The 16078-nt window shown below is 37.0% G+C and overlaps 1 protein-coding gene across 1 annotated transcript in view; it reads left to right on the top strand.

The window, feature by feature from the left end:
- PDZD8 (PDZ domain containing 8) overlaps positions 1 to 15127 on the top strand; it is a 53411-nt gene extending 38284 nt beyond the window's left edge. The window contains exons 4-5 of the mRNA XM_039709112.1: positions 9341 to 9503; positions 10545 to 15127. Of these exons, the coding sequence (XP_039565046.1) occupies positions 9341 to 9503; positions 10545 to 12739 (2358 nt within the window). The 3' untranslated portion in view covers positions 12740 to 15127. The remainder of the gene's footprint in view (positions 1 to 9340; positions 9504 to 10544) is intronic.
- Positions 15128 to 16078: the final 951 nt, after the last annotated feature.

The following is a 16078-nucleotide window of genomic DNA, read 5'->3' as shown; positions in this document are numbered from 1 at the left end:
TTCCATCTCAGAGATGAGCAAACCCCTGGGTTTCCCTGTCTCATGTGCATGTATTCACAGTGCATAAACTCACCAGTTCTCATCAATCTCCTTTATCTGTAATTTGCAGTGCAGTGGTTCATAACAAGGTAAAGTTTTTATTGGTTTGATGTCTTACATGATATTATTAATGAACTTAGTAACATTATTTCAGTATTTCTTATTATTGTACCTGAGTTTTGCACAAAATATTTACATGATGACCAAGTAATGCTTAAGCAATATTGGAGGAAACCTTTTTCCCATCAAAGGCTTATATGGTTATATAACATTAGGAAAAAAAAATTATTTTTTCAGAGCCGAAGGAAGTCATCAAAGTTGGGTTTAATGAAGACTAAAAGGATGTCAGTGAGTAAGAGCACTTAAAGATGAGCTATGTTGGTGTTTGTGCTAAATTGCTCTGCAAAGAAGAGTTCCACCTAAAACTGAAGGCCTTTATTTTACCTGCTTTTGACACTTCAAAGTTAAATGCAGGTTTTCTGCTGCCTTGTCTTTATCTCCTCCATTCAAGTCCTGTAATTGCTGTAAGAATGTCCCAGCAATTCATGATAATTGCTAAACAGTTTGCTTTTTACATGTCGTGTAACCTGCTTCACCATGCAATTGGAAGGTGCAATTTTTTAGGAGTAGCTTAGCCCAAGAGTACCTGCAATGTGTCAGAAGTATTTGGGAAGATAAGATACAGCTCCTCATTCTGTTCAGTAACAAGCCTGTTCTGGATTTTGCTGATGTAAAAAGTTTTCAGTGCTCATCAGGCAGACATGCAGATGTTTAATTTTCCTGCGATGAATCGTCACATTTCTTTTCAGACAAGTAGTTTATGATGGTGAAGTCAGACATGTGCACAACATTTGCCATATTGTGGTGTTAATGAATTGCTATTTTAAATATGATCTTGGCCCAATATGTAACTCATTTCAGAACAAAATTATCATCATATTTTTAAACTTTTATTTTTTGGGGTTTTATGAGTTATCATGTAGAACAGAAAATGAGCCCCACTGGCTTGGTATTTGGGGTGACTAGTAAGAAAATATCAAGACCTTTGTCCATAAGTACACTTCTTCCTAAAAGTAAAACAAACCAAACAGGAAAAATGCAGTGTTTATCTCAGATCGTTGTGTCTCCCCATGCACAGTTCACAAGGCTGCAGAGATTAACAGCAAAAGGTAAACATCCCACTTCCCTTTTTTCACTGTTTTATAGTCATCAAAAACCTAGTTTTTCTAATATTCCACAAAGCAGTTGATGCCTATTCGTTCAGTAACACACAAGGAGACACCAAGGTGTAACCAGTCCTATAAAGCTGCTCCAGCTGATAGGGTATGGAATGCAAATATATGTCAAAAATGCATAAATTACAAAATGGGTAGTGTTGAAGCAAAGGAAAGAAGCTGAAGAACTTATTTTCTGATATTGCACTAGATATTTTCTGATAGTTGTACTAGAACAATTATATGTGAATAATTAGTCTCAAGATGATTTTGAGTGTTGGTTGATTCCTTTGTTTCACTGATGAAAATTCAGGACAGAGTGTGCTGTTCCGAGGTTTTGGAGAGAAGGGTGAGCAGTGTGAAAAGTTAACTTTTTTAGGGGATTAAGCAAGTGGAAGTCTGCTCAGGACAGCTGTGAGTACAGAGAAACCTTCCTGACTCACGGGGTTTCAGCACACAGGAAGAGCTGCAGTGGAGAAAAGCAGAACTCCAGGCTGCGCAAAAAACCAATTAATTAAAACTGTCTAAAATTTGAATATGTCTAAAATTTTGTTCAGCCTGCTCCACAAACCCACAACAAACACTACAGTGAATGCTGGGTGCAAGTAAGGAATGGTTTAGCTATCAAATAAGTGGCACAGAAAGAGAAATTATGAACGTGTAGTTGAAATTTTCTTTTATTGGTGAGATCTCCTTATGGTAAAAGTCTATTTTAGTAGCTTTTTCAAACTTATTTTGGTTTTTCATGTTAAGGTTTTAATAGTATTATCAAATTACATCTTTCAGGCAAAATGGGTTTAGGAATGTCTTTGTAGCAGTTGCTCAGTTATGACTGTAAAAGGAATTGTGTAAAAACAATAATTGGGATTGCTGTTCAACAGGAATTTTTTTTATAAGCAGCAGATAGTTTCCTTTTAATTTCTTTTTGGAAATTCTACTCTCACACACACACATATATGTGTATATATATTTAAATTTTAAAATGTATTAATAAATTTAGTTATTTTGGAAAAAAAAAATCACACACCCTTCTTTCACCTACCATTCTGTATATCTAGGAGAAATACATATTCATTCAACATATTTATCTGATAAGTTTTGTCAAAATATTAAAAAAATAAAAATGTTTCTTGAAATTAACTGAATCAATGTAAACCTGGGGATGGTAGAAAAATACATTTAAATTTCCAGTTGAATGATACTGAAGATGTGTATATCTTTGGTATGGAGGAAGGATTATAGCAAGGAAGAGTATGTTAGTTATTGTCATAGAGGTCATGATACAAATTGTGGAACAGTAACAATTTTAGATTTTAGGATTTAGATTCAATTATGGAAAAAAATTAATCCAATTTTTATTCAAGCAGTTTTTTATTTATTATTTTTTGAAAATCTAAAATCAGTAAATTAATTTCCAAGTTTGTAAATGTGATTTCTAGTATATTTTGGTTTCTGAGAATGGCATATTGCATCATAGCTGTAGTGTATACTGATGTTTTAAGTAGCCAATGTATTCTCTTTTACATTACATTACATTACCATGAGTTTTTTTTCTAAGGTTTCTGAGAATGGCATATTGCATCTAGCTGTAGTGTATACTGATGTTTTAAGTAGCCAATGTATTCTCTTTTACATTACATTACCATGAGTTTTTTTCTAATGAGTGATTTGTAATTAATGCCTCTTCCTTGTGGGGAGGAAAAGAACTTAAGTCAATTTTCTATCTAGATTTAACTTGATTGCAGAGATTATTTCCTTCCTTTTCACTGTTTGTTGTACTCTATAGTGTAGTTATTCTATAAATATGACTACAGCTTTTTATTTTATTTAAACCTTCTATCAGTGTGTTTGAACATTTCTGAACCCACTAAAGGAAACAGGTTAAATCTGGAGGTGGAGGCACATCCACCCCTGTGCATCATTGCACCTGTGCATGGGTAAGACACAACAGTGAGTGCAGTGTGGAACTGATAATCAGGGCATACTTCATTGACTACTGAGCTGTTTAAGCATCCCAAGAACACAGGGGTAGCTCTTGAATGCTCAGAAAACATCTCTTTCTGTAACTGGGAGCTTTCTCAGTGCCTGGGAAATGAAAATGTTTCTGTCATTGTGGATTCCTTAGTCCAGGTTTGCATCGGAACACGTCTGGGGTTACCGTGCCCCGTGGAAAAGGCTTGTGCTACACTTCCACAAGCTCTCTTCAGGCTTCAGGGCTGTGTCACAAGGAGAAGAAAAACATCTACTCCTTTTCTAAACCATAGATCGAAATCATCCTGGAACATTTTAAGAAAATGATTTTATTTCCTTCGTGTCCAGTGTTTCTAAGGAGCAAATCGTGAATTTGGTGATACGCGTTTCCTTTCAGTGCCTCCTCTCCCCTGTAAATAATCTCACAGCCTCTTTGCTGTGCAGGTCATACATAATAACTGTATTCAGTAATAGGGTGGAAAAAAGCAATAATACTAAAGTCAATGTTTTAAGGATGTTTGCCAAAAACGTTTTTTCAATAATACGAAGAACTGAGTCTTCTGAAGAGAAGAAACTGTTTCCCAGTTTTGGACTTTAATGTTTTGGGGGATTTTGACATGAAATATTCCTTCCTCTCCTCTCGGCATGCGGGGTTTTCTGGGAGAATGTAATACTTTACAGACATTCACAGACATTTTCACTTTTTTCCTCAAAAGGCACTAGACCATACCTTGCGAGAATACCTAAGATCTCCTTTGGCCCCTCTGATAGTTCAGCCAAAAAGAAATATTTTTATCCGTAATACAGCAGTGACATGGGTTCAGTTTCTGCTACATAGAGTGCATTACATACCCCTGATGGGGAATATGAACAATTTTTAAAAACCAGTATTCTTCTAGTTGATGTAAAGCCAGTAAAAAAGATTTCTTATTTGTGCTTGGGTGATGAAGCTTTTCTTAGCAATTATTCAAAAGACTGACATGCTTACTAAATTCTAGTAAAGACTTATGATGTTAATGCTTACAAATAGTTAAGCAAATTTAGACTATTACAAATTATTTTACAGTGTAAAATTAAGCTTACAAAAACAAGTATTTCCTTTTTAGTTCCTGAAAATAAGCAGCTTGGTTTAAAAGCAAAAGTCTTATGCTCCAGTTATCCTGCTGAGGCTTAATTTTGTTATTTTCTATTTTTGCATGCATCTAATAGTTTTTGAAGTTTAGCTGAACGATGTTGCACTGCTGGTCAGAGATTGTTATACATGCTTTCCTAGATGTTGTAATCTCTGTGTTTATTAATGGACATTATTTATTATGTCTTGTCTTAGAAATTCTGAATGGAAGTGCTCTATCTAATGTAAATTTAGATTCTGCTTATGAGACTACAGTATTGCTGGTGGCATTCTTACCTCTGAATCAAATAATAGTCTAGCTTCATATATAGTTTTGGAATAAATAGTAAATGAGATGGCATCATATTTTTCTGTTGCCTGTAAAAGGATGTTTATTAATAGTCTAGCTTCATATATAGTTTTGGAATAAATAGTAAATGAGATGGCATCATTTTTGTTGCCTGTAAAAGGGATGTTTATGTATCATCCCATTGTATTTGTAAATTATTTCAGACTGATAATTTCATTAAGCATTTGAAGATTAAAACTGCATCGTGTTTTGACATTCATGTAAATATTTGGCCATTTAAATTATATTAGCAAGCTGTAAACTTCTGATTAATCACTGTGGAGCTATGACGTTCAGTGCTGGTATGTTGGAAAAGGTTTGGAAAAATTTCTTTTCACTGACATTCAGTGCTGGGCTTTCAGAACAACAAGGCTGAGGCAAGGAGAAGCTTGAGACACAAGATGATTTTCTCCTGCATTGTGTTTCCAGAGCACACATCCACTATTGAACTGAAAGTGGCAGTGGGGTTGTGCTGTGGAATTGATGCTTCTGCACTTCGTCCTGTAAAAGCCAAGTGTTCACAGCTCCACATCAAAATGTTCTATTAATTCTAAAGTTAATGGACATCTTGTGTTCTCTTGTTTTATTGTTGGCTTTGGGGGGTTTTTTAATAATAAAACACTAAGGAAAATACTGCCTTTTTTTTTTCTCTTCAAGATAGTCATTCCTGTTTTGTTGCATCTTAATCTCAACAAGTATTTAATAATTAGTCTGGGGATTGTTTGCCCCTTTTTTTAAAAATATACATTTTCTAAGCTCTGTGGTACAGTTTAGCTCTAACTATTTCAATATAAAATACATTGAATGTATGCCTGTCTCTGACAATGAAGTACTAATATCTGCTTTGTCTTGCTCCTTATTTAAATAACTACTGAGGTTTGCAGGAACTAGTAAAACAGCTATTAATTAGATCAAATTAAAATAAACTTGCTTTAATATGATATAGCTAATTGGTTCAAATTTCCCTTTCTCTTGGGTGCAGCTGTTAGTTTTTCTCCCTTGCAGCAAAGTTTCTTGATAATAAATGTCCTTTCATTATTAGCAATTTTCTTCCAAGCTCTGTGTCATTTAACTGAAATTCATCCTCCTCATGATTAGTGTTCCAATAGGTCTTTGGCTCTTCACATTTATTATCAAGTCTTAATTTGAGGGGGAGACAGAAAGGCATAAAGCAGCTGTGCTGGGTATACAAAGATGTTTGGGTTTGTGTGTGATCTTGTTGGGGGATTTTTGAGAGCTCCAAATGGTCTTCACCTGCATTCATCTTGGCCTGAGATAGGGTGGTGTTTCTTGCAGGTGCCAGAAAGAATAATCAAGGAAACCATTCATCTGGTTTGGGTTGATAAATAAAACCACTTTTCTTCATGAGAAAGCTTGTGACTGTGCCAAAGTTAATAAAAAGTTGAGATGAACTTTGCTTATTATGTTCAAAGGAACTCTTCTTCCAAAAACAGCTTTCCATCAGATACTGCTGGAATATGGGAAGTCTCCTTGCCATCAGTGAGTCATACATGTTGTAATCTGCAGGCTGTGTCCCTGCATGGGAGCCAAATGTTCAGAGATACCTACATATCTTGGGTCCCAGCTGTCCCTCATTTCTTTCATGTGGTCTCTCCCTGGAGGAGGAGGGACGGGTGAAATGCTGGGGATCACCTCAAGAGTTTCTAGTTTTTGTACTACAGAATATTTTCACTGTTAAGTCATCCACTGTGTAGTTCTGCTCAAAGGACTCCTTGGATTGAAAAACTCAAGAACATCAGAGTCTGTACTGACAAGCGCTTTTAAAAAGAGCTTTTGGTAACTTTTTTGTTCTTATTTACTGTCTAATTGTGCCCTTTCTTCATATCTGTCCATCATGCACTTTGCCAAGATTGCAAGTACCAAGTGGTCATTTCTGCCTTTCTTCAAAAAGTCACTTGTTGCAACACCAGCTCTTCCTCCTGACATTCTCTTTCGTGACTTTCTGGAGAAATCTTATCACTTTGGGCCATTCTTTGAATGGATGAGAAAATAACAGCTGTGGAAGAAAGGAGTAGGTTGGCCTGAGGTAACTCCTGTGACAGGGTAGTGGTGGCCACCTTCCTTCAGTAGGTGGCTGCTTTTCTGCTCTGCTCAGACCCTGAGTGGACAGGAGTTGTCTGATGTTGAGAACATGTCACAGCAGTGTCTCTTGTGCTGCCATGCAAAGCTAACAGGATGTTCACCCTGGACAGGTCTTGACTCTCAATCATCGTGCTAAAGAGCTCCAGTTCTGGGCTTTGAGCTACAGAACTAATGTAAGTTTTCAGAAGAAACTATATACAGTCAAAATAGATGACTTCCTAAAGGACTATAATTAAATGGCCAGAATAACAGGGTGTTAAAAGGAAAACCATCTTGAGGTTTTTGTTGGGCTTTCTTTTTTCCTTTCACTGTTCTAAGCATCCATTTCTTTCCTGGAATTCTCTCACTAAACATCTTTCTACTTCAGTGCACGAACAGAAATTAGGGGGAAAAGTGGTTATAATTTGTTTTTCAGCCCTTTGTAATTTTCATGTTTGTCAGCATTCCTTAAATGTGAGTTTACTTCCTGATCTTCATTATGATAGTTCCTCTTCTATTCAAACGCAATGATTTGGAAATATTTTTTGAGCTTAATCACTTAGAGCGAGACTTACAAAGGAACCGTCATAGGAAAACTGAGATTTGAGTACTTGGACTCCGAGCAAAGCTCAGAAATAATGGTTTCCTCATTGTTTGATAAGAATGTGCAGTTATATTATTGTGATCTTTGGATGTTGTTTTTGTTGCAGCTTTGCGTGCTGCCAAAGCAAATTCATGTCATTTGTGTTTTTGACAGTTAAAATATTCAATTAGTGTTGTTTGAAATTGCAGTAATTGTTCATGTTGTTTCCATACAGCACATTGCAACATTTGTGAATTGCTAGCTTAAAGCTATATTGCATTTAAATAAAGGGCTAAAGCAAAAGAAAAAAAAATTGTCTTCTTCCACAGACATTTCTAATATTTCTTTGTTTCTTAACACTTAGTAGTTTATTGTTAAAAGTTTTTGAAGTTTAATTATGTAACAGTAGTTTTGGTGTAAATGAGGATGACATTTAAACAAATAAATGAACAAAAATCAACCTGAAAACTCCATCAGGATTGTTTCTGTGGGCAACTATTTACTTGTTTCATTCTGGAATAACCTTAAAGTCTTGGAACTGCAATTAAGCTTATATTGGTCTTGTTGTTCTTGCATACATTACTGGGTATTAACAATAGAAGTTTGAGAAAAAAGAGTAGGTGCCTGTGGGAAATGCAGAAAATAGTGTCAAAGCTTAGAAAGTTAACACAAGTCTGCTTCTTCAAACTCAGTGCTGTTCTATAGCAAACTGCTGAGCTGCAAAGCATTTTTATTTCTGTAAAGAACTGAACTACAATTAAAAAATAACCAAGGATGCAGTGCTGTTAGGACTGGGGGAAAGGAGTGACAGCCATGCAGCCAAGGAGAGCCATGGACTGAGCTAAATAATCCACTTCCATCTGTGGAAAGCCATTGCACAAACTGAGTAAATGAGCACATCCTCCAAAGAGGAGGCTCAGCTTCAGACAGTTCAAACATCCACAGCTGAATAGCAACAAAATAAATGCAGAAGGCTGGAGGAGAAGGCTGTCTACCTGAACTCAGTAAATTGAAACCAAATATAAAATTTCCTGTGGAGGTTTCTACACTGTTGGCCTCTCTCTTCTTGGGAATCAAAAAAAACAAATTAAATTTCTTTCCTTGAAGCTGAAACATATGAGTTCTCCTTTCAAATAGAATATCTGTTGATGGAATGATGGTAGACAGTAATTTGAAATAGTCTAAAAGGAATGTGCTTTAGAAGAAAAAATGATAATGTTAAATTCATTAAGGACTGCTTTTATTAGGAAAAGACTTGCCAAAGATCTCAGACACTGAGATCTGTAAATAATTGATCCCTACCTAGGTCTGTCATATGAAAGCCAGCTACAGGGATTGCACCTCAGTTGTCCTTTTTTGGTTGTTTGTTTGTTTTTAAAAGGTATTTGAGGTTATTTGAGTTAAAATTTAAATTGTATTTCTTTTTCAAGATAAGTATGTGAAATACCATGTTTTCTGCCGGGCTGTTGGGGTCCACTCCAGCTAGCTATAGACCCTTGCCCACAACAAGTATGAGAAAAGGGTTTGCCTCATTGAAGAAACTTTTTAGGCTATTGTTAATTGAGATTTGTTCGAAGTATACTTAAGCAATCTGTAAGTATGTAAGAGTTTTGTCACTCCAAACACCCTTTTGCACAGGCTACTGGAAAGCTGCTCATAGTGTTAGGTTTTATAACACAAATGAGCTACATTCAAAGTGATACCTAGACTGCAGTGCTCCTAATAAAATGGATAATGAGGTTGTGTTTAATAGTAGTGTTTTATTTAGGGTTGGGACTTTCTATGAATATCTCCAAAGGTGTAAAATTAGTTAGCAGACAGTTAATCAATTAGGTGAAGTCAATGGATATCCTAATGCATTTTAAAAATAATAATTTGTTTTTAATATTAAAGTGGTTTAATTGTATTTAATTTTTATTTAAATTATTGATAGTAGCCATGAATGCTTGCAGTCAGCTTTACTGAGATACTTTTCACTTCTTTCTCTGCAGGCAGAACTTGTGAAAGGGAATCTGCAAAGCGTTGGGCTCACGCTGCGCCTTGTGCAGTCCAAGGAGGAGGATGCAGGGCACGTTGTCATCGAAACTGTGACTCCAAACTCACCTGCTGCAGCTGCTGATCTACAGAGAGGAGACAGACTGCTGGCAATTGGCAGTGAGTGATATGTCAGCTTTCACAATGAGGGTCGTCTTGTCGTGTGTGCAGTTCAGCCAGTCTCCCTTTCAGTTAAAGTTGTGCTTGGCACTCAAAAACTAACAAACACTTATGTATTTATGGTCACTTAAGGTCTTTGTTTGCTTGTTTTATTTTCTTACACATTTATTTACTCCTTCTTAGGTAAAAGGCAAAAGAAGCTTGAATAAACATTTGGCAACAACATTAAAAACAGAACAAACAAAACAATAAAAAACCGAGCCAAAACATTAATGTGACTGGGCTAGCAGGAAGTTTAACCTTTTACAGAGGTTTTACAGACCAGAGCTTAAAATCTACAATGAGTTCTTTTGCTTAGGTACTGTCTAAATAAATTAGACAATTTGCAATACTTCAGTAATTTAAAAGGGTTTTCAGTTCCTTTGAATGGATAGGTGATGATTGCTTTAGAACAAAGGAAAAGTCATTTTTGTATGATCCCCTGCATGACTGTATTTGGACTGTGTGCTCATTAAGATATTTTAGCTTGCATGTAATTTGGAGGTACATCAAATGGCTCTGAAAGTTCTGCTCAGGAAGATGGTTCAGCTCTCCCCAGCCACACTGATAATGTAGCATTATTCCCATATTTCATTAACATATTGGAAGTATTTTCATTTTAGCCTGCTTCTGTTATAATTATAACTGTGTTTAAAGATACTCATCTTTTTTGAGTCCTTTGTTAAATGTCTACTGCTGAAAAGTCCAAACTTACAGTAAGAGCAAGGTTAAAATTGTTTCCATATCAAATCAACATTACTGTGTAAGATTATAGTTTTATTATGAGCAGCAAACTGGAGCGTTTATGTAATTATTTTTTCCAGCTCCATATTTTTATGAATAAAATGGAGAGAATCCATCTGTTACATTTCAATTAAGCTCTTCTGTCATAATTGACTTCCTTTGTTACTGAGCAACAATGCGTTTGTTGACTATTTTTGGTCACTTAGATGATTATCATAATTAAAACTTAATAATGTTTGTCTTTTTTTTTTTTAATAGGTGTTAAAATCACATCAACTGTCCAAGTATTGAAGCTGATTAGACAAGCTGGGGAGAGAGTTTTAGTCTTTTATGAAAGGCCTGTTGGGTATAATCAGCATGGCTCAGCACTGCAGGATGGATTTGGACAATTGGAGGACACAGCTTTCTTGGCACAGGCAGAGGATGACCAGAATAGTTTAGCAGCCGATACTGATAGCAGAGATTTTGATTCAGAATTTGAAGACTTAACTTGTGATACACCTGACCAAAAAGAAGATCTGCCAACATCTCCGAGTCCCAAACGGTCGGTAGTAATTCTTGCTGCTGCTAAACCTCTTGGAACTATATCCCCCATTCTGAATCGAAAACTGCATTTAGGAAACTACCAGGCAGCATCCAAAACACAACAAAAAGATGGGGCTAAAGTGGCAACACCTAAACCTGTTGAGGTTTTGGATGCACCACAGCCATCAGGTAAACCGTCACAAGGATCTAGTACTAAGCCTCCTGTGCCACCTAGGCCCCAAATTAAGCCTGCTTTGTCTAGTAGTGATAGCCAAACTGTGTTAGAAACTGCAAGTGTGTGTTCTGATAAACCAGAGAGGCCACCTCCACCTGCAAGTAACGGAGAAAAATCTACAGAGAAGCTAATTAAAGTTAGTGATCAGATAGAAGACCCAGCAGTACCAAAAGTAGTAACTGCACCAAAGCAAGATACATTAAAAGATGGACTAACAGAAAATGCACGTAGTTGCAAAGACAGTGATGATCATCGAACGTGGGAGTCACCAGAAATTCCTTATAAAATCCGTCAGGGCCGATGGCCGATGACGAGAGCATCCTCCTGTCTATTTGAAGTAGAAAAATACCATAAGTACCTTAATGTTGCACTGTGGTGCAGAGACCCTTTCAAAGCAGGTGGTTTTATCTGCTTAGGATATGCAAGCATAAAACTTGAAGAGATTGCTTTAGATTGTCTAGCTACATCCTCGATGGAATTTGTTAGAAAATTTCAGCTGCGTGCTCCTACACCTAAAGCAGCAGTCACCAGAACAGCGTTGCGGAGTTTGACAACCCATAAAGGTTTCAATGAAAAATTTTGTTACGGTGATATAACTTTACAATTCAAATATTTAAAAGAAGGTGAAGTTGATGATTCAAGCGTACTGGAGAAAGAGAGAGAGTATCACTTAGAAGAAGAAGCTCGTGCCCTTCAGAAAGAGGATCCTTTTTCGGGACAAGTTCTCACAGAGAACAGGCATAACTTTCAAGATACTCAGTTTCAGAATCCAACTTGGTGTGATTACTGCAAAAAGAAAGTGTGGACTAAAGCAGCTTCGCAGTGCATGTTCTGTGCTTACGTTTGCCATAAAAAATGTCAAGAAAAATGTTTAACTGAGATGCCCTTTTGTGTAGGAGCTGAAAAGCGGCTCGATCGAACTGGGGGCGCCAGCAGGGCCGAGGGCCAGGAGGCTCCTGCAGCCGCAGCCCCTCGGGTTGATTCTGAGGCCAAGTCTGCCAACAGAACTACCGGTCTGACCAGGCACATCATCAACACGAGCACGCGGCTGCTGAACCTCCGGCAAGTGCCCAAACCCCGCCTGGCCGAGCAGGGCCCGGACGTGGCCGAGCCTTCGCCAAAGCACACCCCGAACACGTCGGACAACGAGAGCAGCGACACGGAGCTGAGCGGGCCCAGCAGCCCCTCCAAGCGCGCCGCGGGCGCCGGCATCAAGCTGGTCCGCAAGGAGGGCGGCCTCGACGACAGCGTCTTCATCGCCGTGAAGGAAATCGGCCGCGACCTCTACAGAAGTTTACCCACAGAGGAGCGCTTTCAGAAATTGGAGTTCATGTTGGATAAGCTGCAGAATGAAATAGACCAAGAGCTGGAAAACAATAATTCGCTGGTTAAAGAAGAAAAAGAGACGACCGACGTGAGGAAAAAAACCCTGATTTCTGCTGCACTGGCCAAGTCGGGTGAGAGACTGCAGGCCCTCACGCTGCTGATGATCCACTACAGGGCAGGCATTGAGGATCTAGAGTCCCTGGAGAACATGTTCTTAGAGAGGCAATCCAAAAAACAGACTAAAGATTTTGAGGAGCCCAGTATAGCAGAAGAAGTGGATAGCGAAGACGGTAGTCTGACAGAGGCTCCAACATTGAACATCATATCAGAAGAACCAATTGATCCACCTCAATCTGATATTTACTGATATTTACATATTTAGTCTTTGAAGGAATGGACTAAAAGAATACTTTGCACTTAACTCCAAACACACACAAATTAAATTAAAACACTGGTATAATGTGCGTGTCCTGCTTCTCCACAGTTAATTGCTAATAGTGGTTCTTCTCCAGCTACAGCACCATCATTTTGTTCAAGTAGCTGGTTAAAACTACACTTTGGGGTTTATATTGGAAATTTATTTTTAATAACTTATTTTTATTTTTTCTAATTATGTAACCTTACCATTTCACATCAATGTGTGTGGTTTCCTTAATGCATTACTTGACCCCACTTCCCCTCTCTGTATTTTTTTTTTAGCTAGTGTTTTCAATGGGAAACAGGCAGGGTTTTCAAAATGTTTAGTGTCCATTGTATGATGAAAACATTATAAGCTTGTTGCATGCCTAAGCTGATGACTGACTCAGAAGTCACCAAGGGGCCAGGCTTTTAAGTGTTGATCACAGTTTTATTGTATGTCTTCTAGGTATTGTGTATTTTTTGCCAAACATATCATGAAAGCAAACAAAATGTCTTTCATTTTCTCTGTTATTAATACTTACTGAAGTTATCACTGCATATCATTTGTTTTCCATGTTTTTGTTAAATACAAGAACTTTGTGTAGTTTGTATTTAACACGAAATATAGTAATGCTATGCTAAAAAAAAAATCCTCTTTAGAACTTTGGACTATTGTTAGATATCAAAGTATAAACTGGTATCTCATAATAATTTAATTGGGAATATTTTCAAGGTAAAAGGCTCGCTGCCTTCCAGGACAAAATCATATGTTTGTGATGTTGTATTATCTGATAGCCTGATAAAGAAAAGTTGTTCTTCACAAGAGTTGGAGGTTTCATTGCCTTCTGTGAAAAAGCATGTAATCATGGTGTAAGTAATATAAAGAAGTTAATATTTTGCTGCAGACTATCATTTTGGAAAGCTTAAGGTGCAAAATACAAAGTAACTAATGTTCTCAACACTTTTTAGTAATCATAGCATGGTGAGTTGCATTCAGCTTCTCAGACAGAAGAGAGTCTGAGCAGAAGGATCACCTTTGTCAGTAAAATGTCTTATAGTGTATATAACATGTTTTATTTGAGTCAATTTGTGAGTCCAGTAGAGATGAGGAAGAAATTCAGCCAGCTGCTTTTGAAAAGATCTGTCTGGTCTTGTGCTATGTGTAAACTGTGGATCTTAGCATCACCTGGCTAAGGCCATCATTCTTATTTATTTCCTGTAGACATTGTTTCATCTTCTGTGTATAGAAATTTTGTATAAAATATCATCTTTATTTTAGGTACTGTGCTAGGTACTTGTATCATTATCACTGGTATTGCTGGTAGTAGAAAAAAAAAGCCTTTGTGGGAGTGGAGTTTGAGATGGTAAAAATAATTCCTTTAGTTTTTGAGGTCATCTGTAATGTACCTCTCGTTTAAATTTGCTTCTTGGTTTAGTTTGTGATGGGAAAAATTAAGAAGCAATGGTTTTCATCATGGGACAGTGTGCTTGTGCTTCTAAGCAAAATGGTTACTGCCAGTCATGCAACTACTTGCACTTTTTAGTGAGTTCTGGGCAGTTGATACTACTTAGTTGATGTATGGAAAACTATCCATGCTAAAACAGGCATGTGACACACTTCTGAAATTAAGCTTTAGCAAATAATCGCACAAAATGAGCTTCCCTTCTTGTCTAAAAGTTATTTAACCTGTACTTGCTTGAGATGCATATTAAGACTTCCCCACTCCATTTTCTCAGCAGCTTACCATTGGTGGTGATCTGCATTCAATGCCATCAGTGTTTGCTCTTACAGACTACTACAGAGGTTTTCAAATATATCCAAGTGCTTCATTTAAGCCCTGGTGCACATGAAGGAGCTGTGAAAACAATGCAAATACTGATTTACTGATTTCAAAAACACACATTCATGGTTTTAAATTGACTCCTGTAACACGGTGGGTAAGAAAAGCCGGGTATCGTTTTCCTCGCATAGTGTTGCTAATGATGATGATTGTAAGAGGTTAAATTAAATGTAGTGCAATATTTTTAAATATACTGAATGGAAAAAGGGCAAAATAGTTGTATTTTAGTGATAAGAAGGAAAAACATGAATTCCTATCTGGCATTATTTACAATAAGCAGTGAATCTCCAAGGGGAAATTGTAATACTACATTCCTGATGTAATCTTTGCTTCATGCTTGACTGTAAATAGCTGAAAATAAAGAATACCACAGAAAACAAGAATATCTTGACTTAATGATATCTGAATAGGTGGCAGCTACACACATTTGCAGAAGACCTGCCTAATATGATTTTGTTGGCTATTATTTTATCATGAGAATAAGCTTTAATAAAATAGTTTTGCTAAATTATCAACTTTCTTGCATTGTGTCAATGTTTTTTAAACACTTCTATTGCAGTAGCTTATCATCTAAAGCCATCTCTTAAAGGAAGGATCTTCAGGGGAGAAGCATGTTTTGCATTATTTAAAACTACTGATAACTGGATTGTTTGGGGTGAGAAATTTGAAACAAAGCATCTGTGAAAGTTTGCAGCTGCAGAGGAGGAGTAAATAGTGGGAGCAAATGAATAAAGTGTCTTTATCACACCTGAACTGACACAAAGTATACAAAATAGGAAAAATGCACATTTTTCTAGGACAGAAGGGGATTTTTGTCTATTTTCCAAGTGACCGTCTGTGACCTGACTGTCACCAAAGAAGGTTTGGTTATTCATTACTTAAAAAATCCAAAACAACTGCTAAGTTTTTATTTGGAGTGGAGAGAAAGGTGGAACAGAGATTACAAACATGAGTGTCTATATGGATTTTAATTAATCTTCCTTTTCTGATGGAGCAGGAGTAGAGCAAGAGAAGGGAGATGCTGCTCCCTCAGGCCCAGCAGAAACTGGCACCAGCTGTAGAAAAGGAATGTGATCCCTTTCTCTCTCCTTGGGTCTCCTCATACTCATGTTGCAGATTAATGCAAACTCCTCCTTAGTTCTGATGTGCTCAAACATTCAAAACCAAGCCATGAAAAAAGCCTTTTTGTGCTTTTAAAGAAATGTGAGTTGCTATGTTTGAATTATGTGTTAGTGAATTCAAGAAATACGCTGGTTGATCAGCTGGCAAAAAGATGAACACATCCTGTAATAATTCAGAATTATTGCATTGGCATTTTGGTCTCAAATTTGATCAGATTAACAATTTGATGTTGACCAAAAGACTTCAGTAAAGTAGAATAACATCCCTTGGGGCAAAGTTAAGTGTCATTGTGCAAATCACAGTAAAATCTGAGCCTACTGTAAATAGCCACTGATCTGCACAAT

The sequence above is a fragment of the Passer montanus genome, unplaced genomic scaffold (assembly GCF_014805655.1).
Source record: "Passer montanus isolate IOZ18808 unplaced genomic scaffold, ASM1480565v1 scaffold21, whole genome shotgun sequence".
Lineage (NCBI taxonomy): Eukaryota > Metazoa > Chordata > Aves > Passeriformes > Passeridae > Passer > Passer montanus.
Note: the sequence above shows the minus strand (reverse complement) of the source record. Positions and strands in the feature narration are given on the sequence as shown.